At 52.7% G+C, this 25490-nt stretch overlaps 4 protein-coding genes across 11 annotated transcripts; 2 read left to right on the forward strand and 2 right to left on the reverse strand.

Annotated features, from left to right (window-relative positions):
• The first annotated feature begins 1711 nt into the window (after positions 1-1711).
• Positions 1712-7763, forward strand: ABHD1 (abhydrolase domain containing 1). Of its 4 annotated transcripts, none has more exons than XM_081156336.1 (9): positions 1712-1854; positions 5443-5603; positions 5918-6100; positions 6291-6336; positions 6460-6572; positions 6706-6879; positions 7056-7104; positions 7200-7365; positions 7489-7763. In XM_081156336.1, exons 2-9 carry the CDS (start codon positions 5506-5508, stop codon positions 7680-7682), a joined length of 1023 nt encoding a protein of 340 aa, XP_081012462.1. In that variant the 5' UTR covers positions 1712-1854; positions 5443-5505; the 3' UTR covers positions 7683-7763. The 4 variants fall into 4 exon arrangements, with proteins under 4 accessions (XP_081012462.1, XP_081012463.1, XP_081012460.1 ...); XM_081156337.1 differs by having other exon boundaries at positions 1729-1854; positions 7062-7104; XM_081156334.1 differs by lacking the exon at positions 1712-1854 and adding an exon at positions 2511-2766.
• On the reverse strand, positions 7718-11625 carry PREB (prolactin regulatory element binding; the record flags this gene model as incomplete). 5 transcript variants are annotated; one of them, XM_081156329.1, is made up of 9 exons in its annotated part: positions 11238-11625; positions 10459-10651; positions 10042-10262; positions 9780-9860; positions 9556-9680; positions 9182-9355; positions 8962-9034; positions 8626-8785; positions 7718-8442 (listed from the first exon to the last, which is right to left on the reverse strand). In XM_081156329.1, the coding sequence occupies exons 1-9, from the start codon at positions 11370-11372 to the stop codon at positions 8348-8350; spliced, it is 1257 nt and encodes a 418-aa protein (XP_081012455.1). In that variant the 5' UTR covers positions 11373-11625. The 5 variants fall into 5 exon arrangements, with proteins under 5 accessions (XP_081012455.1, XP_081012457.1, XP_081012456.1 ...); XM_081156331.1 differs by having other exon boundaries at positions 10459-10584; positions 11238-11608; XM_081156330.1 differs by lacking the exon at positions 9780-9860 and having other exon boundaries at positions 8348-8442; positions 11238-11586.
• A 1341-nt stretch (positions 11626-12966) lies between these two features.
• Positions 12967-14256, reverse strand: PRR30 (proline rich 30; the record flags this gene model as incomplete). Its single annotated transcript, XM_081155857.1, has 1 exon — positions 12967-14256. One exon carries the CDS (start codon positions 14254-14256, stop codon positions 12967-12969), a length of 1290 nt encoding a protein of 429 aa, XP_081011983.1.
• Positions 14257-19936: 5680 nt separating this feature from the next.
• TCF23 (transcription factor 23) lies at positions 19937-25443 on the forward strand (the record flags this gene model as incomplete). The annotated part of the gene is made up of 3 exons (XM_081155880.1): positions 19937-20158; positions 20889-21131; positions 22805-25443. The coding sequence occupies 3 exons, from the start codon at positions 19937-19939 to the stop codon at positions 22982-22984; spliced, it is 645 nt and encodes a 214-aa protein (XP_081012006.1). The 3' UTR covers positions 22985-25443.
• Between the last annotated feature and the right edge of the window lie 47 nt (positions 25444-25490).

Raw genomic sequence — 25490 nt, forward strand, 5'->3', positions numbered from 1 at the left:
CTGTTCATGTGTTCATCCGATCATGTAGCTTCCAGCGCTCTGTATTATGGGTTGAATTGCATCCCTTAAAATTTTGTATGTTGAAGTCCTGAGCCTAATGCCTCAGAATGTGACCTTTAGAGGTAGAGTTACTGCAGATATAATTAGTGAAGATGACGTCATACAGGAGTAGGGTGGGTTCCTAATCTAATACGACTGGTACCCATATAAATTTATGGACACACGCACACACACACACACACACACAGAACAACATGTAAAGATACAGGCAGAGATTGAGGTGAAGCTTCTACATGCCAAGGAATGCCAAAGATTACCAGCAAAACATCCGAAACTAGAGGAGAGGCATGGGGCAGATTCTTTCTCACGGCTCTCAGAAGAAACCAATCCTGCTGACACCTTGATCTTGGACTTCTAGTCTCCAGAATTGGGAGATAATAAAGTTTTGTTGTTTAAGATACCCAGTTTGTGGTACTTTGTTATGGCAACCCTGCAAACTAATATATTATCTAAATGTTGATGACTACCAAATCTCAAATTCCAATCTCCAAGTCCCAGACCACTTTAGAAATTGAACAGCCTACGGATTTGTGCCTGGATCTTAATTCATAAGTGACAACACAAGAGGTGAGTGCCATGGAAAGAAGTTTACTGTTACAGTTCCCCTAGAAACAAGAGGCGTAGCTCGCCCACAGGACCACCGCCGGGAGCACCAAGGTAGGCCAGAAGGCAGACGGAAGGAGATGTAGGCCACAGCCTTTATTAATCGGGAAAGGCAAGTAGGGCAGGGTAAACACCTCGGGATTGGCTACTTTGAATATTTCTGGTGGATTTAGGAGGCTAGGAGCTGTCCCTAGTTGTCTAGTACCTGGCCCTGTGTTGATTTAGGAGAGGGGGAATACTGGCCTAGTGTGTGAGAGTTAAATGAAGGAAGTTGCTCAGAGTATAGACTCCATATAGCAGGAGAGATATAAACAATTTTGGCCATCAGTCTGGCTTTGTGATTCATGGATGCCAAAATGACAAATACAGACCCTAAGAAAACACAATTAGAACACCTACCCGCACCCCAACCTCTCCGTGTTTGAGCTAGAATGTATCGCCTTCCTCCTCGCACCTTCCCCTCCCTCAGTGTCCCTATCTCAGGGACAGGTCCTGCCACGCACCCCTGAATCAAAGCCGTCAGCTGGGGGTCATCCCTGATCCCTCCCCCCCACACCTCCAACCGCCTACCCATTCAGTCTCCCATCTTGGAGATCTTCACCCCCCTCCCCCCTTAGGCAGCCATCATCCTACCAAAGTCCTGCTAACAGCTTCCTAACTGGCCTCTCTGCTTCCACTCCTTTCTCCTCCCGGCCGTTCTCCAAGTCGCGCGCGCGATTCTCCTAACACACCCCTGACCCCGCTGCCCGCCCTCCGTAACACTCCCTGAGGGCTTTCCTCCCGCAGGTACGCTCTCGTCCTCCGCAGCTGCCCGCACGCGCTCGGCCCCGCGGGCTCGCTGGGCTCCCTAGGAAGGGTCGCGCCCAGGCTTTGCCCAGGCCGGTCCCGTCCCGGGAGCTGTTCCCTCTCGCTCCCCCTTGCTTGGGAAGCCCCTCACTGTTCCGTTTCCCTGAAGAGCGTCGCCATTTAATATTCGCGTCTACTTTCCCCGCCTCGGTGGAGCTCAGGCGCCCTCCTCAGGGTCCCCCGCAGCCGACCTTCCCTCCGCAGCCCCGCGTCGGCGGCAGGGGCTCAGCCCTCACGACGCGCCGAGTCTGCGGAGCTTTCCAGTCATGTCGATGCTTAAGCTCTGCTCCAGAGCAGCCGAATCGGGGGCGCGGCCCGGACACTGGTCGTTCTTAAAACTCCCAGGTAAGTGTATTCAGTCGAGGCTGAGAGCCAGGCTCCAGAGGACCTGTTTCTGCGTCCTGAGGAAGACGGGACAGCGCCCCTGGGGCGCCCCAGGGCCGCACGGAGGGCGAGCGGCACTGACCCGACGGGACTAGCCCGGAGAATGGCGCTGTGCGGGCGACTTTATCCCGCGCGAGTGTGTGTGTGTGTGTGTGTGTGTGTGTGTGTGTGTGAGCCACCCACTCGGTAGCCGAAACCTGACTGTGACCGTGACAGTGAATGGGTGTGTCCAGTACGAGGGCTGCACACACGTGAGTGGCTAACACTGTGACACTGCTGGGGTCCGTCACCACGTGCGTTGGCCAGGTCCCGAGCGTGAAGGTCGCCGTGAATGGCTGCACTGTGTGACGCGCAGAAAGTCATCGCCGGAGCGGCCGAGTCCCGGGCGTGACGGACGGAGCTGGGGCCCTGACCCGGCGCCTGACTCGCGGTCGCCTGGCGGAGCTGGGGAAGGGGCTGGCTCGGCCCCTCGCCAAGATGGCGGCCGCGCGGGAGGGCGCCCGGCAGTGCGCGGGGCTGCCCCGCCCGTGACCGCGAGGAGGAAGCAGGAGGCCGGCGGGCCGCAGGCCCCGCCCGCGCGAGGTCCCGGGCGAGCGGCCCTCGGGCGGTCCGGGCGCTCGGCGGAGGGCGGGCAGCGGAGGCGGGCGCGGCCCGCGCGGCCCAATAGCGGGCGGCGGGCGAGGCCCGCGCTCACCTGCGCTCCCACCAAAGTCGGGGCCCCGCCGCGGGTCAGAACTCGGGAGTGGAAACCGCAGCGCTATGCTGAGCTCCTCCCTGAGCCCCCGGAATGGCACCTGGACAGAGCAGTTCTTTCTGCTCCTGAGTCTTGGCGCTGCCCTCTACTTGGGCTACTACTGGGCATGTGTGCCCCAGGTACGGGGTGCGGGTCCAGAGCTCCGGCCGGCGGGTGGGGGCCCTCGGGGCCGGGGGCAGCGCCCAGCGGGGAGCCCGAGCCCTCGGTGGGAGCTGGCGAGGTTGAAATTGGACGCCCCGCCCCGCGCTCCAGCCAGGCTCCGCTTTGCCATTGCCACCTTTTGGAGTCGTTTCTCTGCTGCCGGGACTCCCCGCATCCCCCATGCTCCCCGCGCTAGACTGGCCCTTCAGGCGCCGGAGGGGCGCTGCTCCCTAGGATGTGATCGGACGTTTGGGGAAAGCGGGCGGCAGGCATCCCGAGGCGGCAGGGAGATGGACACACTACGCCTTCCCTTTCCCAGCAGTCGAGCTAAGTTTCTTCTTAGCTGCACTGAGTGAAGGAGCCGGAGCCTGCGGGGCTGTGGCTCACTCCCAACACCACCCCCTCGGACAGCAGGGCCTGCTTCCCTCGGGGCTGGCGGAGGTCCCCTCCTGGCCCAGGATTAATGGATAACTAACTGCCTTGCTCATTCATGCCCTGCTTTAAGTCCTAGGCTCTCCATGTATAGTGCAGTGAGAAAGTCTGAAGAGGTTGATTTTGATGAACTTGGAGATTATATTCTCACTGAAATTTAGAAAAATACATAATTTACATATCCAGAAAAATCTAAATCTTTTCATCTTCATTAAACTCTGTTCTAAGTAGCTGAGTCTAATAAGAAATGTATTGAATCAAGCCCTTTAAAAAGATCAATAGGAAATTTTAATGTTACCTAGACTTTTCTGTATTTCCAGAGCTTCCACATGGTGTTTTATAAGTCTGCCTTAATAAAACAATTTAAAAAGTCCAAACCTCACAATATCCTATAGATCTTACTTTATATGTCTGATTGGAAAGTCACTCATTTCAGACCTTAACTAAACTTTTGTTCCTTTGCTTGCAACAAGCCACACAGAAGTCAGAGACCTCTGCTACTTCATTCTCCAAACCCTTCCTTGACCTTCTATTATACTAGTAAAAATGCAGGAAAAGTGCCATTCCAGAGGCCCTGAAGACATGGCATTTGGATTGCCCAGCATGGTAACAGACTGGTATTGATTTATCCACAGTGACCAATGACATATTACTATTTAATTCTCAGGAATGAGTCAAGAAATATTTCACTGTAGTTAAAATAAAACTGACCCACATAAATCAAACCTGTGACCTAATTTATTAGGACCTTATTCTACACCACTGAGCTCTTTGACCAAGGATTTAATAGATATCTCAAAATCTTGGTGATTAGGAGGTAATACAGTACAGTTACTAGGAGCACAAGCTCTAGAGTTGGACAGACTTGGCAGCTTCCCCAACTAGCTTTAGCAAGCAAGCTTCATGACCTTTGGCAAGTTATTCCACATTCAAACCTGTATCCACAGAGGGATCCCATTACTTATTTCCAGAGCTGTTGTGAAAATCACAGGATATAATCATGTAAAATACTTAGCACAATGCTTGGAACATAATGAGCACTCAACAAATTTTACCTACTAGTTAGTATTAGTGGTAATATAACTATTATTGTTTTGCCTCGTTTACTGTGTGATTTTGGGAAACAAGTTAATCTTGAGTCATAGTTTCTTCACTTATAAAATGTCCTATCTCATAAGGTTGGGCTTTAGCCTAGTGCCTGCATATTGCACACAATGAATCACAGGTGTTACTACTCCAGGGCTAAGGACCAGGGTACAAGTCACATCTCAGCACAGTCACACTACCAACCTGGCCTCTCTAGTTCATAATTTACCTAACCCCCTTTGAGTACCAAGACTGCAGGAGAGATAGGAATCTGGTCCTCAGGTTCCTTAGGGCCTGCGACAGAAATACAACTTCTATTTCTTGAGTCTGAGGTCTTTTGGCTTTGTATGGGCTACTCCTCCTTCATAAGCCTTCCATATGGCTAGTTCTTCTCATTCACTTGGTCTATCCAGAACCAAGCAGACAGGTTGTGAGTCAGGGCAGACTGCCCACTCACCTCATGTCCCTGTTATCCTGACGTTACCTTCTCCCTGGCTGGCATGAAGGAAGAGAAAATCTATTCACATGGGACTATTCCGCCTTTAGAGTATGGCCTAACAGCAGGGAAAATGAGGCGCTGTGGTAGGAAGAAGCCCTTGAGCAGTGAGCACGCAGTAGGGAAATGGAATATGCAACATGGGGTGCTCATATTAGAGGAGCCAGGGCAGCCAGAGCTAGTTTTAGGAAGATGGCAGTGGAAAATTCAACTGCAAAGCAAAGGTCACAGGTTGAACAGTGCTGCATTTCCTCAGCCTGTCTGGGATCCCAACCCTTCCTACAGGGGAGCAGCTGGGCAATTTATATTACCTGCTCTCTCCAAAATGAGGTTGGGGTTAGGTGGGGGAGTCAGCACCCAGTCAGCTGCAGCAGCTCCTAGCCTGGTTCGGAGTGGGTGCAGGGTCAGTTCTGGAGAGGTGACACTCCACTCCAGGACTGCAGTTCTTCAGGCCTCTAGCTGGACTATACTAATGGAGGCGACTTGGCCATTCCAGACTGAGGCATGCTAGACTTCTCATGCCTACCCGAAGTAGTGCCATACAGGCTGGCCTCTGGAGGGGTCACTCTGGCATTGAGCACCCTCACTGGCTTGGCACAAAAACCAGGGGAGTGAGGCGGACTGTATTGTGTGATTACAGAGGCCTCACCTAGTGGCTGGGTCCCGGTTTCTGGCCTTCCTGGAGCAGTACTGTCCAATCACTATGGAGACTTTCTACCCTACGTTATGGTGTCTTGAGGGGCGGCTACAAACCATCTTCCGAGTCTTACTGCAGCCTCGGCTTCCAGTCCCTTACCAGAGGTAAGAAGGGACAGAAGGGGTGAACACCAAGCTGCAAGTGTAGGGCAATCCTGTCTGCCTCTTTTAAAATGAAGGTAATCTTTGCCCGTCTACTTCAGTGTTGAGGGTAACAATGAGAGTGGCTATATGGAAGGCTATTTAATTGCACAACCATGAGGTAATAACCTTTTATGTCCCTATTACACCTTATTTTTGCATAATGCATACCCTCAAATGATGCCAATGGGAGTTTTGGCAGGTGGGGCAGGGGTAAACTTCTTGAAGCTCATGGAGTTCCTAATGATCTTTGTGTGCCCTTTTCTCCAAAACCACAGTGAAGTCATCAAAACCCCAGATGGAGGACAGCTCCTGCTAGACTGGGCTGGCCAGCATGACAACAGTCAATACCCTGACCCTGCCACCCAGCCCATTGTATTACTGCTTCCTGGTATTACAGGCAGTAGCCAGGAGACATATATCTTGCACCTTGTTGACCAAGCTTTGAAGGATGGTTATAGGTAAGGATGGGCACAACTCAGAGGAGCTAGGTGGTATCTGACAACTGGTAATAGGGAGGTCAATTCACACACTTGCTATGGGGAGGTGTTGCTAAATGAAAGGCACCTTTGGACTGGGGTTTTTCTGAAGGCTGCCAAAGGGGAGGGGCTTTTAGGGAGGGTCTGGCTAAGATGTACCTGTGTGCCACAGGGCTGTCGTATTCAATAACCGGGGCTGTCGTGGGGAAGAACTGCTGGTAAGTACCCTCCTTCCTCCTAACAGCTCTTCACCCCACTCCCTTGAAAGATCCTTGGCCCTTCCATTTTTCTGCCTTCTGGCCAGGGCTTCCCTCCCTACCCAGTGATCTGATTTGCCTCAGACCCACAGGACCTTTTGTGCCAGCAATACTGAAGACCTGGAGACAGTCGTGAATCACATAAAGCACCGCTACTCCAAAGCACCATTGCTGGCCGTGGGCATCTCTCTTGGAGGGTAAAGGCTGCATGGGTTTAACCCAAACGCCCAGTCTTCCTTTGTTTCTTTCCTCCATGTCTTCTCCCCATCTACTCTGTCCCAACTCACTAACGCAAACCCTTCTTTCATGGTCACTGGTTCAATCCTGCAGGATAATAGTGCTGAACTACCTGGCACGAAGAGGGCAGGCTGCAGGGTTGGTGGCAGCACTGACTCTATCTGCATGCTGGGATTCCTTTGAGACCACTAGGTCCCTGGAGACCCCACTCAACTCACTGCTCTTTAATCATCGCCTTACTGCTGGGCTCTGCCAAGTTGTGAACAGGTAGGGTCTTGGCAAGTGGGAGGGGGCAGCAGACAGGGTAGGATGGCAGACATGCCAGGTTCTCCCAGTGCTCGCATCAGTTCTGTATCTGGGCTTTTTCACTCGTGAAATAATACAGAGGCTGGGGCTCTGGGTCAGGTCCAGGAATACAGCCAAACCTGTGCTCTCTTTTGCAGAAACAGAAAGGTGATGGAAAAGGCAGTCAATATAGACTTTGTGCTACAGGTAGTCTTTCAGCCATGCCCCCTCCACCCAACTGTTCTTCCATTATCTTATTTCCTATCCTTATCCTGGCCCATCCCACCCTCCACCACCCACAGGCCCGCACAATCCGCCAATTTGATGAGCGCTACACAGCTGTGACCTTTGGATATAAAGACTGTGTTGCCTACTACCAGGCAGCAAGCCCAAGAACCAAAGTCGATGCCATCCAGACACCTGTGCTATGCCTCAATGCAGCTGACGACCCCTTCTCCCCAGTCCATGGTGAGCACCCTGAATCTTGATGCTTTAAGCCCCAAGGACAATGGGCCATGTGGTGCAAGTGGAGGGAGCCCGGGTCTCAGTAAAGGCCTAGGCTCCTGACATCCTCTCCAACCCCTCCTCTAGCCCTTCCACTACAGGCTGCCCGACAGTCTCCCCATGTGGCACTGCTCGTCACAGCCCAGGGTGGCCACATTGGCTTCCTGGAAGGGCTGCTCCCCTGGCAGCACTGCTACATGAGCCGCCTCTTCCATCAGTATGCCAAAGCCATCTTTCAGCACCCAGCAGAGCTGCTCAGCCTCAGGGCTCTCTCACCTTAAGGGAGGCAAGAGCTGACAACAGTGCCATTGAGGGTCTCCGTTCAGTCTTCCCTTCTTTATTAAATATCAACTTTTCCTGTCAAACGGGCTGAGGTTCATTTTCCCTTTTCTCGAGACTAGGGTAGACCACCTAGGAACTTAACTGCATATTTAGCCAGGCTGGCTTAGAGCTACCCAGCTGAACCCACAGATTACTGCCTGGGACTTCCTTTTGCCTCTTCCTTCCCAAGGCTGGTGCTTGCCCCAGCAAATGCAAGGGGCTCATGTGAAGAGCAATGGCCACAGGTTGTGAGGGGAGGAGAAATGGATTGCTTGTGCAGGAGGACAGCAGTGACTCAATTCTGGGGCATCTTCACATTTCTGGAGAAAGAATAAGCTCAACTCTGGAGCCTCTAGTAGACAAAGAAAAAGAGGCAGGTGGTGTGGCCTAGGCTGTAGACACCACTGTCCTGGGTGGATCCAAAGATGATGAATGCAAGGTTCCCAGAACTCAGTCACATAAGGCCATATCCAAACTTGAACTGGGAAGGGCAGACAGCTCAAGTCTCATCAGAGGCCACCTTGCTGCGGACCCAGGTAGAGGTGAAGTGAACGCTGGGGTCCAGGCTCCCACTCTGGTCCAAAAGGTGACAGAGTCCCAGACTCGACTCCCTGGCAGCAGGAGGCTAAAGAAAACCTGGAAAGGCACTCTGGAGCAGCAGGATGGTCATAACAATAAGCCCAACGCATAGCAGCAGCAGCAGCCACATAGGAACACTCCCTGCAGGGGAGGATAAGGGAAGAGGTCAGTGGGCAAAGGGGCTTCACAGACCAAAAAACAGAACCCTCAACTGACTCCATTCAAGGAGAGGACAGATGGCTATAAACAAGCAGCCCATTCTCCAGGAGGCAAATTTTGCTACAGCTAAAGGTTGGGTGGTACTTGCCCACCCCAATGACTCACGTCGTGAGGGTAGTAGGTGCAGCTGGCAACGACTATCCACAGCCACGGAGAACAGGGCAGTTTCATGGGACCCAAGGAGCTCTGGACCACGACCCTTCTCAGGTAGAAAGGCCACATCCGTCACTACAATGCCATGGGCTTCTCTCACATAGTAGAGGCGCTGGGAATAGGGAGAGCAAGTGAATGGAAGCATTCCTCTGGGACACATGTCCCCTGCCCCCAGAAGGTTTTCCCTCTACAGGCTGGGCAGACTCCTAGCTGCACTCAGGGTAGAAGCAGGCCTAGAGCCCCCACCCCAAAGAGCCCTCAGGGCTGTGTCCACCTCTACCCCATTACCTGGAGAGAGAAAGCTATGTAGATGGCAACAGATCCAGTGACTGTGCCCAGGCCTAGGAAGGTGCCCGATTCACTGCAACAAACAATAAATGTTCATTGTCCAGGAGGCCTGTGCAACAACATTCATTCACTAACAACAGTCCTCAGAAACTCAGGTAGGACTCCTTCTGGAGCTCCCCCAGCCACCCTCACACCCAGCCAAGCCAGCACTGTCTCAGACCTAACAGTAAGGCAGGAGATGACTTCATGGCCACAGGATTTGGTCCGAAGAGGCAAGAAGGTAGAGCCATCCCAGGCTGTGAGGTAGCAGGGTGGGGGCTGGCGCAGACGCTTGTGGGGAATCTGCACTGTGAAGAGTCGTAGCCCAGAAGGCTGGTCTGGAACCTGCCCAAACCTGAGGGCCGGGAGAGAGGCTATTCATCTCCTGGGGCCTGCTTAGTCCTCCTCAAGAGTTTGTATCCTCCTTCACCCTGGTCAGGCCTGAGGTAATACCTGCCACAGCTACGATCCTCCCCAGCTTCCCCCAAGTCTTTTCCCACTCCCCTACCACATCTAGGTTGAGCCTCTTTTAGCCACCCTCCAGGATCTTCACACCTGCAGGCTTGGTAGCGGTAAGGCGTGTTAGAAAAGGTGGGTCCATTCTCTTGCCAGTGCAGCTGTGTCACCAGCTGATCCTTCTGCCACACGAAGGCTTTAAGGTCCCAGCCCACAGTCACCAGCTGGTCAGGAATCAAGATTCCAAGGAGGGAGAGTTAGGAGATCCACTTACAGAACAAGCAGTGTAACCACCTACTTTGTCCACCCTCTCACCTGCTCACCTTGCCATCAGGCCCCAAAGCCAGGTCCTCAATCTCCCCTTCGTGGGCTTTGAACTCCAGCACTTTCTCTAGGCTGGGTACCTGCAGCCAAACCACCATCATGGTTAGCCCAGGTACCCAGCAAGAATGCAATGATCTCTACCCTCTTCTAATGGCCACTCAGCCGACTTCACTCACAAGCTCCCAGAACCCATGTTTGGTTTCTCACAATTCTGGCCTTGCTGCTACCGACATGCATCCTCCCTAAGCCCCTAAACCATACCTTCCAGACACGAACATAGCCATCTGTCCCTCCAGTGGCAAGCAGGGTATTATCGTGGTTGTAGCATACAACTTTCTGCAGTGGATCAGGGCTGAAGTCTGTCTGCACTGCCTGCAAATTCTCTACTATCAGTTCTACCCCCTCCTGGTGAGTTTCAGCTCCAGATTTCTTCTCTGTTGTGGCCGCCCCCTTTCTTTGTCGAGGCCCCTGCTCCTTGGAACCTGCAATACAAACAGCCCACCAGGTTCCAGGCTTCCATAGTAAGTAATACTGGCCCCCATTCTACGTGGCTGGTGAACATCCAGCTTCCTGCCTGCTACCATAACCTCACTTCCAGCCCCACTTTTTCAGAGACCAAGATGAGCCCTATCTTACTCATTTAATCCTTTCCCAAAAGTTAGAGAGCTGGCTTCTCACCTGCCTTCTCTGCCTTGTTTTTGCCCTTCTGCTGGTAGGTCTGGAAGCGCAGGAGCTGACAGTGGGCATCCTGTCCTGCAGCAAGGATGTTACCTGCCAGCGCCAAGTTCATAGTAGCTCGTGTCTCTGTATCATGGGAGTGTAGCAAGGAGGCGCTAAGGCGCCCGTTAATCTGCTCTAGCTGCAGAAAATGCTGTGGGAGAGCGAGCCAGGATGAGCAAGGTTCAGGGGTGCCCAGAATTTACCTCAAGAGCAAACTTGCATCCTATGTCTAATACCCTAACCCTTTGCTTACCGCACTTCCTAGTGCACAAAGCTTTCTCCAACCTCAACCCCCAGGCCCCTTTTTTGAACCTCACAAATCTGTACAGCAGGCAGGGTTGGGATCATTACCTCTAGTTTACAGAGCAGTAGAGTGACGCTTAGAACAGTTAAGAAAACCTAACCTAAGGGCCAAATGCAGCACTGTCGCTGCTGTTGGACGACAGTCTATGTGGCCTCCCCGGAATAGGCCAGGATAAGACCCCCGGAGCTGCTCCTGACGCGGAGCTGAAGCGCCTAAGCAGCGATGTGTATACAATTTTCACTTTACCTTAGGCGTCTCTCAATAGCCGTGATTAAGTTCTCTGCTGAAATTCCCGTCGGGATGCCCAGCTTGCCGGGGATTTCCACTGGGTAGGGGCTGGGTCCGAAGCTGAGGTGCGGCCCGCCCCCGCCCCCCTCCCGGAATCGCCCTCAGCCCGTGGTGCGACCCGGCCGGAGTGGCCCTGCGCTCTTACCACTCCGTTCTTTATGCCCGTCTTGGCGGCGCCTCCTCCGCCCGCAGCGATGAGCAGCCCCGTGCTGGGGTCCACCTGAAGCGCGTACAACGGGAACGGGGCCCGGTAGAGCTCGGGCGCCCGGCGCCGACCCATCCCGCTCGCCGCAGGCTTCACTGTCCGCACCGCGGCACCCGGGACATGCCGCGCCGGCCCTTCGACGCTTGCCCGGGCCGCTAGTGAACTAGATTCGGTCGCCGCGGGAACGACTCCCGACCCCTCTCACACCCGCGGAGTTGCCCAAACTGCAACCGCAAACAGTACCCCGTACCTCCGCCCGGGCCCTCCCAGCCAGCTCTCGCCGACGCTCAATGCGCAAGCGCACCAGGCCCGCTCTCCTCGCGCAGGCGCAGAGGCGCCAATACGCGTCAGCAATAGCCGGCAGCGCGGCGACCCGGCACCCGCGCCTGGATTCCGTTCTCCGCCCCATTGTGACGTCAGGCTTCGCCATCTTTTCGCACGGCCGGAGCGGAGCGCCTCGGCTTTGCTGGGAGGTCCAGCATGGTTGGGGGCGGGGGAACTAATGAAGGTTAAGGGATATTAATAAACTTTAATAAAAAATCCTGGGCCTGGCCGGGTGTGGCTCAGCGGTTGAGCGTCAACTTAGGATCCCGGAGATCTCGGTTGGATTCCCCGGTCAGGGCACGTGCCCGGGTTGCGGGTTCGATCCCCCATCCGGGGCGTGCAGGAGGCATCCGATCAATGACGATTCTCTCATCACTGATGTTTCTATCGCTCTCTCCCTCTCTGAAATCAATATATATTTAAAAAAAAAAAAATCCTGGGATTCGGGCTGTACTTTCCAGACTGATCCGCAGACTCTTGCAAGCGCAGCCTTTACATTTTACCCCGGAGAGGAAGTGATTTGTCCCAAGTTCAGCACTGGAAGTGTGACTTGTCTCTTGCCTCTTAATGGAAGCAGTGCGGACTTTAAAACAAACCTGGCTCCAAATCCCGAATCCACCGCTGCCTCGTATTAGGAAACGATTCACCTTAACACCTGTCCATGGTTGGCAGTGGTGGGAGTTGGCCAGTCTCCTGGCTCAGACCCTGCTCCTGTAGGTGGGGGCTGCTCCCCTCTAACATCCTCAGAGCTGGCAGCCCAGCCCCCAGCAGGGCCGATCTCTCTGCCCCACACTCCAGCTTCCTGAGGGGGTCCTTGGGTTTCTGATCTCCAGTGTGAGGTCCCGGTGGTTTTCTTCAAGTGACTGCTAGGAGTGCACTTTCCTGCAAGGACACCGCCTGTTGCTCCCCTGGCGTCATCAGCATGCATCCTTGTTAACCTAAGGTGCACCCAGAGGAAGCGACCCAGTGGCTTCATCTTTTGGAATGCCGTTATCTGTCTCACCAAATTGAATTAAATGTACGAAGGGCCAGCTAGAGCCCTGCACATCTCAGGTGCTCAGGCCCCACGCCCTTTCAGGTACATGGCATCCACTCTCCCTGGCTACTCTGTTTCCTTTGACTCCCCCATCCCTTGTTGGGTTCTGGCCCCCCTGTAGATACCCACTGTGTCTGCTCAGCAGCACACAAACACAAGTTTTGCAGGGGTAAGTTTTATTGAATACATTGAAGGCTGAATGGGGCCTCGGTACCCTTGGTTCTGTTCAGCCGGGAGAAAGCAGACTCCATAAGGGACTTCCAGGGTTCAGGGCTGGAGAACACACCTGCCCTCCAGCCAGCCAGCCCTTCAGAGTGTCTCTGGGGCTTCCCAAGATCTGGGGCCTGGGGGTGGTGGTAGGGTTTGGAGGAGGTGCTCCAGTGAGCCTCCGTGGCTCTGGAAATAGGGTGGTGACTTTTGGAGAATAGGCTCTGGAGAGGCAGGCCACTTTGGAGTGGAGGAAAGCTTGGGCTTCAGGGAGACAGTGGCTGGTTTTGGTGCCTGAAGTGGAGGCTCTGAACATCGACTGGAGTTTGGTGATTGAGGGCCTGCAGACACGAGGCTCCCCATCTCGGAGGGTTTGCCTGAGGCTGAATCTGCCTGGGCCTGAGCTGCTGGGGCTTGAGCTGCTGGGACCTGAGATGCCTGGGTTTGATACCCAAGGGCCTGTGTGGCCTCGCTCTGAGATCCTGCTTCCTCTGGTCTTCTTTCTGGCAACAGATGCAAAGCCCTGGCCTGGCCACGAGGCAGGCGGAGGGCAAAGCCAATGCCTATGCGGAGTGGTCTGGATTCCTGGCCTTGCACACAGGGCAGTAGTTGGGGGAAGGCAAGCAGGCGGGGTCCAGTCCTGTACCTGGGGGTTGGGCAAGAGGGACTGCGGGGCCGGAGACACACCAGGCATATAGGATACTCCACAACTGGAGGCTGGCTGGTTCTGCCTAGCCACAAGCTCTGCAAAAGCAGTAACCGAAGGTCGTGTGCGATGCGGCGGTACCCCAAGTGAACCACCAGGGCCTGGGCCAGGGCTCCCGGGTGTCTGAACTCTGCAGGGTCCGTCTCGCTTGCCACGCATCCCCCGACGACTCCAGGGGGGCTGGTGTCCTGATACTGATGCCAGGGCCATGTCTGCCTATTAGAGTGGACCCCAGGAGGAGGCAGGCTGGCGCTCTGGGAAGTGAGAGCGGAGCTGGGTAGAGGGGAAGGAGACTGGCAGTGTGGGTGGGAGCTCTGTGGCTGCAAGGGATTGGAGGGGTGGGTAGGGAGAGGAGAGGGGTATAGCCTGTAGGAGGGAGAGGAGGAAGGGGGAGGGGAGAGAGACAGGCAATTCTGGTGAAAGCAGGGGGTGGAACTTGGGAGAGAGGAAGAGCAGGGGTGGATGACAAAGTCAGGATTTGAGTCAGAAGAGTAGAAATGGGAGCCAGGAGAGTGGGGCTGTGGGAGGGGAGGGCACGGCGGGTGGGAGGCAGGGAGGGGTTCCTGGGGAGGCAAAGCCTCGAGGTTCTGGGGAAGGGAGTCCACTAGTTGTGAGGGGCCCAGAGGGGGATGCCCAGAGGGCGCTGTGTTCTGTAGCAGCACTTGGTCCTTGTTTTGAGGCAACATCTCCTTGAAACCAGAAAGGACTGATTCGTCAAGACCAGAGGCTAGAGATCTGGCAGTCAGGACCAGTATCTCTGGTTGCAGCCCAGAGCACCAGGCTCTCTGGGTGTTCAGGCAGGAGCGTGGATCTAAACTTGGCTTCTCACTTCTCTGCAGTTAGCCATTGATGAGGGATGTATAGGGATGGAGAAGCAGAGCTACGTCTCGGGAGCTTCAGGGCAGCAGTAACGATCTGAATGGGCCAGGGAGGAAGACACAGCCCATAGGATCTATAGAGAAAGAAACAGAGCCCAAGATATGGGATAATCAGTCCATTTCTGGCTGTCCCTCAGGGGCCAGTTCCAGGCTGGTTCACTAAGACCCTAAACCCGTGTCACCTTTGGGGTCAGAAGAGCTGGCAAAATGCTCCAGGGAAGGTTCTAGCTGAGGAGGAAATCGGGAGGGAGGGAGGGAGGGTAAGATGGAGTTGGAGAAGGGGGTTTGGAGGATGGGGGCTGAGGTGGGACTAGGAATTGAGGGTGTTCTGGTGTTGTGAGCTCTTACCCATGAGGGTTCCTCTGGGCTGTGTTTCACAAGGCACTTCAGAAATGAGGACACCTGGGAGAAAGAGGAACAGTCACCAAGGAGTGGACCCACCCCCCTCTGCCCCCAGCATCCTTCACTCTAAACTCACTCTGGCCTGGATTTCTGTCTGAGCCTTGTCTCAAGTCCTCCTTTGGCCAGGTGAGGTCTTCTGTTGAAGGCTTCTGTTCTCCTAAACCTGAGTCAGGGATTCTGTGAGCATCCTGGCTTCCTGACACTCTGTCCCCTTGCTGCCCCTAATGCTGATATCCCTTGGCTCAGCCTGGCCCTAGTCAATATGGCTTATCACACCCAGCAGCAGCAGGAGCAGCCGGGCTAGCTGGTGAAAGCCTCTGAGATACCAGGACTTTGTCTAAGGGGCGGTGTTGCCACACCGCTTGGGAGCTAGAAGCCCCATTTCCTAGGGGCAGTTCTCCATGACATCTAGGGCCTATGTCACAAAGGTCAGGTGCTGACATCATAGACTCTCCACCTCGAGGCTCTGGGAGCTTCTTTCAGAGATCATCCAAAGGCTGGCCCTTGACAAAACTGAAGCAGACACAATTCTTTGGGGCACTCGGTCCCTTCAGGCCCCAGTTACCAGCTGGGTTCTCTGCCCATATACCACTTCCTCCACCCAGGGTTTTCCTCAACCACACAGCCTAATTGGGCTGGCCCTCCCGCCAACTTCTTATTTTCTCTTCTTTCTGATCAGGGCTTATGCTCCAAGTCCCCCTTGGGATATGCTTATATATTTTAATAACCATTTTCTTAACAGCTTTATTGAGATATAATTCACATACCTTACAATCCACCCGCTTAAAGTATGCAACTCACACGGTTGTGCCACCATCAACACAATCTAATTTTAGAACATTTTGTACCCCCCCAAAAGAAATCCCATCCCCATTAGCAGTCATTCCTCATTTCTTCCTCGCCAAAAACCTCTTAGCAAATGAGGAATAGAGGGCTACTGCCTTAATTCGCTAAAGGTCATATGTAAGAAACCTATACCTAATATGCTTAATGGGAAGTGGTAGATACACCAAGACCAGGAGAAGAGGGTGCCCATTATCACAGGCTCTGTTTAACATAGTATTGGAAGCACTGGTCAATGCCCTAAGGAAAGAGAAAGAAACAAGAAATGTAAACATTGGAAAGGAAGAGATAAAATTGTCATTATTCTAGCTACTCAGAAAAACCAACAGAATCAACAGAATATTATGACTAATAAAGTTCAACAAGTTTGCTAGATTCAAGATAAGCTTTCAGAACTTTAATAGCATTTCTTTACAGTTGATTATAGCCATAACCAACCAGGAAATATAAGAAAAAGGACATTTGCGCCCAGCTGGGCGTGGCTCAGTGGGTGAGTGTCGACCTAGGATCCAGGCGATCAGGGTTCGATTCCCGGTCAGGGCACATGCCCGGGTTGCGGGCTGCAGCTGATCAATGACTCTCTCATCATTGATATTTCTAGCTCTCTCTCTCCCTCTCCCTTCCTCTCTCTGAAATCAATAAAGATATATAAAAAAGACAAAAGACATTTGCAAGAGCAACAAAAGCTATGAACTATTTAGTACAATAAAACTATGAATGATTTCACTTAAGCAAGAATACACAGACATTTGTGGTGTAAACTATAAAACTAATAAAAGATATAGAAGATAATTGGAATAAAGTAAAAGATATTTCATGTTTTTGGAAAGGTTAACTTAAAAGTATCAAGATGGTACCCTAGCCTGTTTGGATCAGTGGTTAGAGAGTTGGTCCTCGGAATGAAGGGTCCCAGGTTCAATTCCAGCCAAGGGCAGGTATCTCAGTTGCAGGCTTGATCCCTGGCCCCAGTCTGGGCACCTGTGGGATGTCTTTCTTACATCGATGTTTCTCTCTCCCCCACTCTCTCTCTGAAAAGCAATGGAAAAAATTGTCTCCAATGAGGATTTAAAAAAACAAGTATCAAGATGGCAAACTTCCCAAATTAACCCATTGATTCAATGAAATCCCAGTCAAAATTTTTGTTGAATTCTTAGGGACTCAATAAACCCTCTCTAAGATATATCTGGAAAACTAAGGGTCCAGAAATAACTAAGTCAACCTTGAAAAATAAGAGTAAAGAGGGGAGTTTATTCTACCAAATGTTAATGCTACAAAGTCATAATAAAAGCACTGTGACATTGGCTCAAACACAGACCAAAAAACAAACAAACCACCACCAAAAAAATCAGTGGAACAGAATAGAGAGCTCAGAAATTGACTTATAAACAAATCTGGAAACTTAATATATGGTAAAGTGGGAGCTGAAACTAAACAGGGAGAGAATGGGCCAGTTAGTAGCTGATGCTGAGAAAAGTCTCCCTATACAGAGATAATAAAACTGGTTCCCTCTATGGAGAAAAATAAAACTGAATCTCTACCAAGCACCATACTTAAAAGGTGCTTGAACTCAGTAATCAGATAAGGGCAAATTAAAATGGCAACAAGATCACCCTTTATAGTTATTTGACTGTAAAACTAGGAACCTGGTTACTCCCAGGCAGTGGTGAGGATGTGGGGTTCTAGGGCTCCGTGCAGTGCCGCTGGACGTGCAGACTCTGCAGCCATTCTGATGACACTCTGGCAGTACTTAGTCCATTAATCCAGCAGCCTGCTCCTGGGCATATGTTTTTAAAAATCTAATCTGGATCCAGGAAGAGACGTGATATTCATGACAGCATTGTTTGGGGTGATGAGGAGCTGGAGGCAATCTGGATATTCATCTCTGGGGCTCTGGGAGCTCAAAATGTGATGGGTGCACACTGTGGAGTACTCTGCAACAGGGAGCAGCAGGGGACTTAAAAATATGGGCTTGAATGGAAGTAACAATGGAATATATAATACAATACCTAATACAAAAGTGGTATTATATATTTATACTATAAAATGTATTATCATTTACTGAATTTAAAATTCATTCATACAGCAATGCACATGGTTCAACAACTCCCACCATATCAGTTCTGTTACTGCTTACCAAATTACCCCCACACTTAAACAGCAATAAACATTTATTATCTCACATGGCTTCTGCGGGTCAGGAATTCTGTGGGTTAGAGCAGCTTTGGTGGGTGACTCTGGCTCAGGGACTCTCCTGGGTTGTACTCAAACTGTCAGCTAGGGCTGTAGGCACCTGAAGGCTGGAGGGTCTGTTTTCGAGGTGGTGCACTCACACTGTGCAAGTTAGTGCTGGCTGTTGGTGAGAGGCCTCAGTTTCTCACCACGTGGGCCTCTCCTAGGGGCTATTTCATGACATAGCAACTGGCTTCTCTCAGTATTCCCAGCTGTAAGTGAGTCATATGAGTAACCCGGGTGACCTGAGAGAGAGCAAGGAGGAAACCGCAGTGTCTTTTATAACCTAGGTTTGGAAGTTACACACTTCTGCCACATTCTACTTGTTAGAAGCAGGTGGCTAAGTCCAGCCTATACTCAGGGGAGGGAGTCAGGCTTCACCTTCGGAATTGGTCCTGCGTGTATCAGACTGTGTGCCACGAACTGAGGTGTATGTTTAATTCCCTGCATCCAGAGTAAAATAAAGAATTATTTTTTTAAAAAAGCTTGGTGCACATCTTTCAGTCTCTTTTCTATGTGTTCACATAAGTACATAAACCTTCACACTTACAGCTTTGTTTTTGGTGTCTTTCATCATGGTTGGATCTTATACATACTGGTTTACAACTAGGTTTTTTCACTTAATTTTGCGTCTTGGAGAGTTTCTCCATGTCATTATACCGAGGTCTGTCTTATTCTTTCTATTACTGGTGGACATTCAGGTCAATTTCACTTGTCTTCTTTTTTCCTTTCTCTCCGGTTGGCTGGGTGTCTGCCTCACTGTATCTACAGCCACCTTTGTTTCTCTGTCCTCTCTGTACTTTCTCTTTACTTATTTTGTCTCCCCTGGAGTTCAAAACTGAGGAACGAGCGACTTGCAAGGTGACTGCTGCAGGCAGAGGTTGTAACTTGAGGGCAGGCAGGGGCTACTGTGGCAGATTTGCTATTTCTACAGTCTGCCTGCTCCTAACTAGCTGTATGGAGGATCCAGTGCCACTCAGCAAACATCCTGGTCCTTGCCTTCAAAGACCTCACGTTTAGCATGCGGACAGACAGGTGAGTGAGTCACCCAAGGCAGAATGGTATGGGGGGAGGGCAGCCTTCCAAGTCCACTAACTGCCTGGGTTTTCACACCACCCACACCACTCACTAGATGTTTGACACTGGACAAGTTATTTCACCTCCTGATACCTCAGTATTCCCAGCTGTAAAATGAAGATGCAAGAGTCTATTTTCGTTTAAGGTTGACCTGAGAGGTAAAGATACTATACATAAAGTGCTTGGCACACTGCCTGGCATGCAATGTCCTGAGAACTTTGAACTGCTAGGAAGGCAGCCAGGGTGTGGTTGTGCATAAATGGGAGCACCAATGAAACAGGGAGACACAGGCTCTGGGCTCTGTGCCTTCCCAAATGAAGGGCATAACCCACTGGATGGGCAGCCTTTCCCTGGGCAGAGTGGGAGGAAAGTATCCCAGGGGGACAGAAAGGTAAAAGGAAAAGCACTGGGTTGAAAATCCGAGGTATGCTTGGGAGATGGAGAATAGTGCTCCATGGCTGGAAGGTCCTGTTCACTGGCAGGGGAGGAAAAGTCCTTTTAAGGATGTGCTCAGGCAGGCTTCTGAGAAGGAGGTTCAGAGCCCTCCCGTGAACTTGAACCCCAAAGCTAAAGTTGCAGGTCTATCATAGGACTGCTGTCAGGGTCAGGCAAGTCTCCAGGAGGAAGCTGCCTTCCCACCGTCCTCTTTCCTTCTTCAGCAGTGCCTCCTCCCAGGGCTTGGCCACTCCCAGCATCCAGCACCCCCACCCCTCAGCTGGATGGGAGGCAGGCAGGAGGTTTTTTGCGGGGGCTGTGCCGGGTGGGCGGTTTTCCCAGAGCAAGAAGCCGAGGCAGGACTGAGTTGGCGCCAACTCCCTCAGATGTAGACACTGCTGGCTGGATGACCAGCCTGTCCCAGCAAGCTTAAGCCCAAGGACTCCTTCGGGCACTGTGTTCCTGTCCTTGGAGCTGTGGCACCACATTCCTGGGGTGTTGCATGTCACAGAGTAAGGCCAGAGGGGCACCAGCTATGCCCAGAGTCAGGCAGAGCCCAGCGAAGGCCAGGCCAAGGTTGCTCGCAGGCACTGACAGGAGGAGGAGCCGCCTGAGCAGACCAAGGCAAGACCTGTGGGAAGAGACCAGCTGGAGCAACCAAACGTGGAGCAGAGCTGCCCCTACCCCTAGAGGTGCCAGGACCAGGAGCCTGGCTCTTGGCAGGGTAAGGAAACACTGGCCCTGCAGAGGGAGCTGGGGAGGCAGGGGTAGGAGGGGCTGAGAGAGGTCACCTCCAACGGCAGAGCGTCATTATGTGTTACCATCCCTGCCCTGAAGAGGGGACACTGGCCCCTTCGACTCTAAGGCTCTGTGCTTTGGTGGTTGGGAAAAGCTGCTCTTAACCAGAGTGTGGCTGAGGGACCTGGCCCAACTCACTTCTCTTGAGAACACAGGCCTGGAGGAGCGATGTGAATTTCCCAAGGCCCCAGGGCAACAGTCAGTGGCAGGCCAGGACTTCAGTCTGTGATTTGACCCCAGTCTGGTGTCCTTTCCTCTTTATCGCAGCTGCCTCTTCCTCTCAGGACCCGCTGGGCCAAGGGTCATCCCTGCTGAGCAGGGCACTGCTCAGTGCTCCCTGTGGCCCCCGGGCACTCTGATAAGCAGGATTCAGGCTTGGGTGTGGGTGGAATGAGCGCTAGGAGGAGGCACAGTGGAGACTTAGAAAGAGTACAGGACTCTGAGCCAAGCTCTGCCATCCTGGCCCATCTGACCCCAGGCGAGGCCTTCTCTCCAATTCCTCAGCTGTAAGGAGGGACAGGGCCAAAAGTGGACAAATTGGGGTGATGTCCTTGGTCCTAGCTATTCAGAAGGGGAAGACCTTACACTAGAATGCTCTTAGAAGCCAGGGACAGATGGGAGTCGGGTTAGACTCACTCAGGGGGTTCTCTGTGCAGAGTGAGGCCAGTCCTGAGAACGCGGCACGGGAGCGGAGCCGGGTGAGGACTCTGCGCCAGGCCTTCCTGGCCCTGCAGGCCACTCTGCCCGCCGTGCCCCCCAACACCAAGCTCTCCAAGTTGGATGTGCTGGTGCTGGCCACCAGCTACATAGCCCACCTCACCCGCATGCTCGGGCACGAGTTGCCTGGCCCCGCCTGGCCACCCTTCCTGCGTGGACTCTGCTTCCTGCACCCTCTCAAGGTAGGCCACAGGCCCAGGGCCTTGGGGAAGGGGGTTTGGGATAGAGGGGTCTTGGACTGCCGTCCCCATGCCTGCAGGGGGGAGTGATGATTGGAAATGACTTGATGAGCATGTGGTCCCTCCAAGGGCAGGGAAATTCATGGAGGCCCCTAGACTAGGGGGTGCCTAGTGACAGGGCAGGAAAAGGAGCAGGTTCCAGGCTGGTGCCTGGGAAAGGAAACCACACCCAGGAGAGTCCTGCACTCAGGGACATCATCCCATTGAACAAGGCCTCAGTGTCCTTGGACTTCTGTCGCAGGAGAGAGCCTCCTCTGGAGAGCAATAGTCTAAGAAAGCATCACCCTAGAAGTAGCCAAGGTGGGGGTGGAGCACCACTTCCAGACTGACGCCTACCTCTCCCGCTCCTCGGTTTATTATACGTGAAAGGGAAGATAACCCACCAGAGCCCCGCTTCTCTTCCAGAGCATGAAATGGGACTATGAATAAAAGTATGATTGACAATAAATCATCATGTCCATAACAGCGAACATTATTTGGATGCTAAAGATATGCCTGCCAGGAGCTGGGCCAAGTGCTTTAGTGCCTTTTTATCGTTGAATCCACACTCGAACCAAAGGAGTGTTACTTTACAGAATCTCAGGGAGATTAAGTGGCTAAACGTTTGAACTCCAGGGTGTCTGACTTCAGATCCCCCTCCCCTCTCACAGCCACCAAGCAGGCCCAGGAGATGGCATGTAAGTTGCTGGTTGGAGAGCGTAACAGTGTTACAAGGAAGAGCCATGTCTGCCCCCCTGAGGGTAGCATTGTAATGAGGTCAACTTTATTTTTAGGGAGGATACTTTTCACCATCTGTCCCTCCTAAAAATCATAGTTCTGAAATGTCTTAAAACTTGAGCTTTTTTTTTTTTTTCCATGCAAATGTAGCTAAAATGCAAGAATTTGAGACTAAATGGGGGCAACTCTGAAATGCTGACAGTGGCCCCTGGAGTGGCATAATTGTTTCCTTAGTTGTAAAATGGTGATCAAAGTAAGACCATTGGAGGAAGCAATAGATAAATGTACTGAAGAATGAACCAATGAGAGGTGGGTAAGGTCTGGAGCTCTGATAGTGGGACTGGTCAGCCAGGAGCAGTGCCTCTTCAGCCCCCATGTGGAGGGCCTGCCAAGAAAGGGCAGACCTCAGGGCAAATCAACCTGGCATTTTCTAGGAATCAACCTGGCATTTCTAGGACTGCCCACACTCCTGCTGGAAGGATGGACAATCTTGGGAGATCCCCAGCTTAGAGGGTATGGGTAGCACTGCCATCTGGGGCCAGAGGCACTTGGGTGGGAGGCTGTGCAAGAGAAGGGTCAGGACTGGTCAAGTCAGGAGTCTTTTCTTGCCCTTCCCCCACCCCCACCCCAGCCCTGGCTGCAGCCAGCTCTGCCATCTCTTTTTCCCTCCCCCCTGGGAGGGGCTCCTCTTGGGACCCTTGCTCCTCAGCTGGCTCCTCAAGTGCTTCCCTGCCAGGCTCAGGTGGTCAGGAGAACATGTGGGGCCAGAGTGGTGGTGAGCCAGAGATCACTGTCATCAAAGCAGTCACGGTAGGGAGGCTTCTAGAGAAGGTGAACTTTTGGGTGCCAAGGAGCCGCAATAGTGAGCATTACTCACATTCCATCTTCGTGTCTTACAGAAGTGGCCGATGCGATCTCGTCTCTATGCTGGAGGCCTGGGGTGCTCTGGCCCTGACTCCACCACAGCCACCACCTCGGGCCAAAGAACAAAGAAGGAAGAGGCCAGGCCCCAAGTCTCTGGAGGGACAGATACTCTCCTCCCCTCCAGGCCACTCTCACCAGCTCTTAGTGACAAATGATCACCACACTCACCCTTCTCTCCTAGACTGCCACTCAAGCTTAGGGACCTGGCTTCTCTACCAGGCCCTGCCTGTTTTCACTCTAGACTCTTACCCATCAGATCTGATTCAGCTCCCAGGTTCCTGCCTGCAGACCAGGGCAAGCCACGGGCACATCTGTGAATGCTCAGGAGCACCAGGGAGCAAATCCTCATCCTGGGAAGTCACCCCCACCCCACCCCCAGGGCTCTTCTGTGGTAGCTACAAGAGAAATGGGAGAGGAAGGGGTTCAACTGGGCTGGAAGTTGAGTTAGGGCACCACCTCTTGCTTTCCCCCTCTAAAGTTTCCACAGACCCTCTAGAGATGGCAAGAAGACAGAGCTTGCTGCACAGGTGCAGAGACAGGGGCCTAGGATGGCAGCAGCCGCAGGGGCTGATGGGACAGCCAAGGCCACACCGGCTCTCGGCAGCTGTGAGTGTGAACAGAGCTGGGCTGGGGTCGCATAACCAGAAGGGAAACTGAAGAAGGGAACATGCTTTGTTACTTCCCCAAAACGTGTTTACTGGATGTCAGAGAGGCCGGAGGGAACTTAGGAGGCTTCTTGCTGCACTGTGGTCTCTCCAGCTGCCCCGCATCACTACATTTTTCTCCCTCTCTGGGCCCTGCACCCTTCCACCCTTTTCTTGATGAGTTATATTTACAGGCTAAGCCATAAAGCTGACGTTGCTTACATTCCAGTTTCCAGAGACACTTTCGGTGCCCACTGACTAGTTTGAGAAGATCCTATGCCAGATGCAGCTTCACCTTAACCACCAGGCAGCACCTCAGGCCTTCCATAAGAAGAATGTGGACCGATTCAATGACGTCCTCGAAGAACCTTAGAAGAGGGACGTGCATTTTTTCCAGGGGATAATTACAGTCTTCTCTTTCTATTGTGTTAGAAACCTAACTTCCAGGAAAAACAAAGCCTGGGTTCAGTGGGTTCCTTGTATGACTTTGGCCTACAGTCTCACTGGCTCTGGAGTTATTTCTACAATCTGTCTACAAATGACTGCTCCAGGGCCAGCTCCTCCCCACAGACACTGCCTTCCCAGACTCTCCCTAAGTCCTGCCATGAGGTGCCAGAAATCTGGTAGAGTTCTAGTGGAATCTATCTCTGGTCCTGAAGAAATAATTTGAGGACTAACTACAGAGTCTACACATACTGGAAGTAATCTTCCAGATCAGGTGTAGCTTCAAACCAGGTGCTGAAAGTCCAGACAGAGAAGGAACCACCTTTTTGTTGAACTTCAGGGCCTCAGAATGGGAGGGGATGAGTCAAGACGACTAGAGTCCCAACAGGGACAGCCTTAGAGAGCCACCATAGCCATTATGAGAGTAAGTGAGGTTTGGGGCAGGCTGGAGTGGCTGGGAGTCACTGGTGTGATGAGTTGCTGCTCTTCCACAGGACTTGCCAGGGCAGCAGGGGGAAGGGGGCTGAAGGGGTGACTCAGCAAGTTGGGGTGGAGGCAGGAAAGGAGACACAGAACGTCCTAGCCATGCTGCATGGGATGTGGGGGAGCAGCTGGACTGTGGCTGGGAGCCATGGGAGAAGGCCTCAGCCAAGGCTGAACTCGTAAATCTACCAAGTCTCTGCTGAGGGGCCTGGAGAGTGTGCGCGGAGCTGCTCTGGGCAGCCGAACAGGCCAGGCAGGGGCAGAGACCAGGTGTGGGTGGGCATGAGTGCATTAGTCCTCACAGACCACACAAGTCCAGCTCGAGTGTTCTGTCTTTAAAGCCGAGGAACAGGATCTTCCTGGTTGAGTCTGAGGGTCATAGGGAGAGGAGCGGATGGGTTTCCTCCCAAGCTGGCAGCACACAATCTTTTTCTGGAGATGAAATTGGGAAAGCTGGCTTTGGGTATGCATGGCGGGTCCCCCTAGAGCATGGTGCTGCTCCTCATCTCTGAGGAAACTCTAGTTTGGAGCCTGCTCCACCCTGCCCGGCTCAGACTCAAGTCTGTGCCCTGGGTGGGGAGTGACCACGTCACCCTGGTAAAGACGACAAGGAAGACAAAAGAAAGATGAAGCTGGTGGAAGGCTGAGGAAGAGCAAGCGCCATCATTACAGGCGTCTCAGGCTGCCTCGGGCCTTTTCCAGGCAAAGCTGTCTCCCTTAGTGCCCAGTCAATCCCGTGGGGTCCTAAGGCCATCTTCTCCAGCCGGACAGCACCCAGCACAGGACAGGGAGCAAAAGGGCTGTGAGGGCTCAGGTCAAGCCAAGGGAAGGACCAGGGGATGAATGAGAAGAACCAGAGGAAGTATCAGTTTGGAGACTTGGATCCACAAACACGCCAGAGCCAGGAGTAACCCCTTTGCCTCTGCAGCAGAGGAAGGGCAACACCTGCTCACTGGGAGACTTTTTGTCCCACCAGGATGGGGGTGTGGGGTGGACAAGAATAGTGGAGACAGCTGAGGCTCAAGTCCAAAGACAGCTTTTATTCCCTGGGAACGGGTATGTGGAAAAGAGGTTCCCAAACAGGAGCACA

Source organism: Miniopterus schreibersii (genome assembly GCF_964146895.1).
Source record: "Miniopterus schreibersii genome assembly, chromosome: 13".
Classification (NCBI taxonomy): Eukaryota; Metazoa; Chordata; class Mammalia; order Chiroptera; family Miniopteridae; genus Miniopterus; species Miniopterus schreibersii.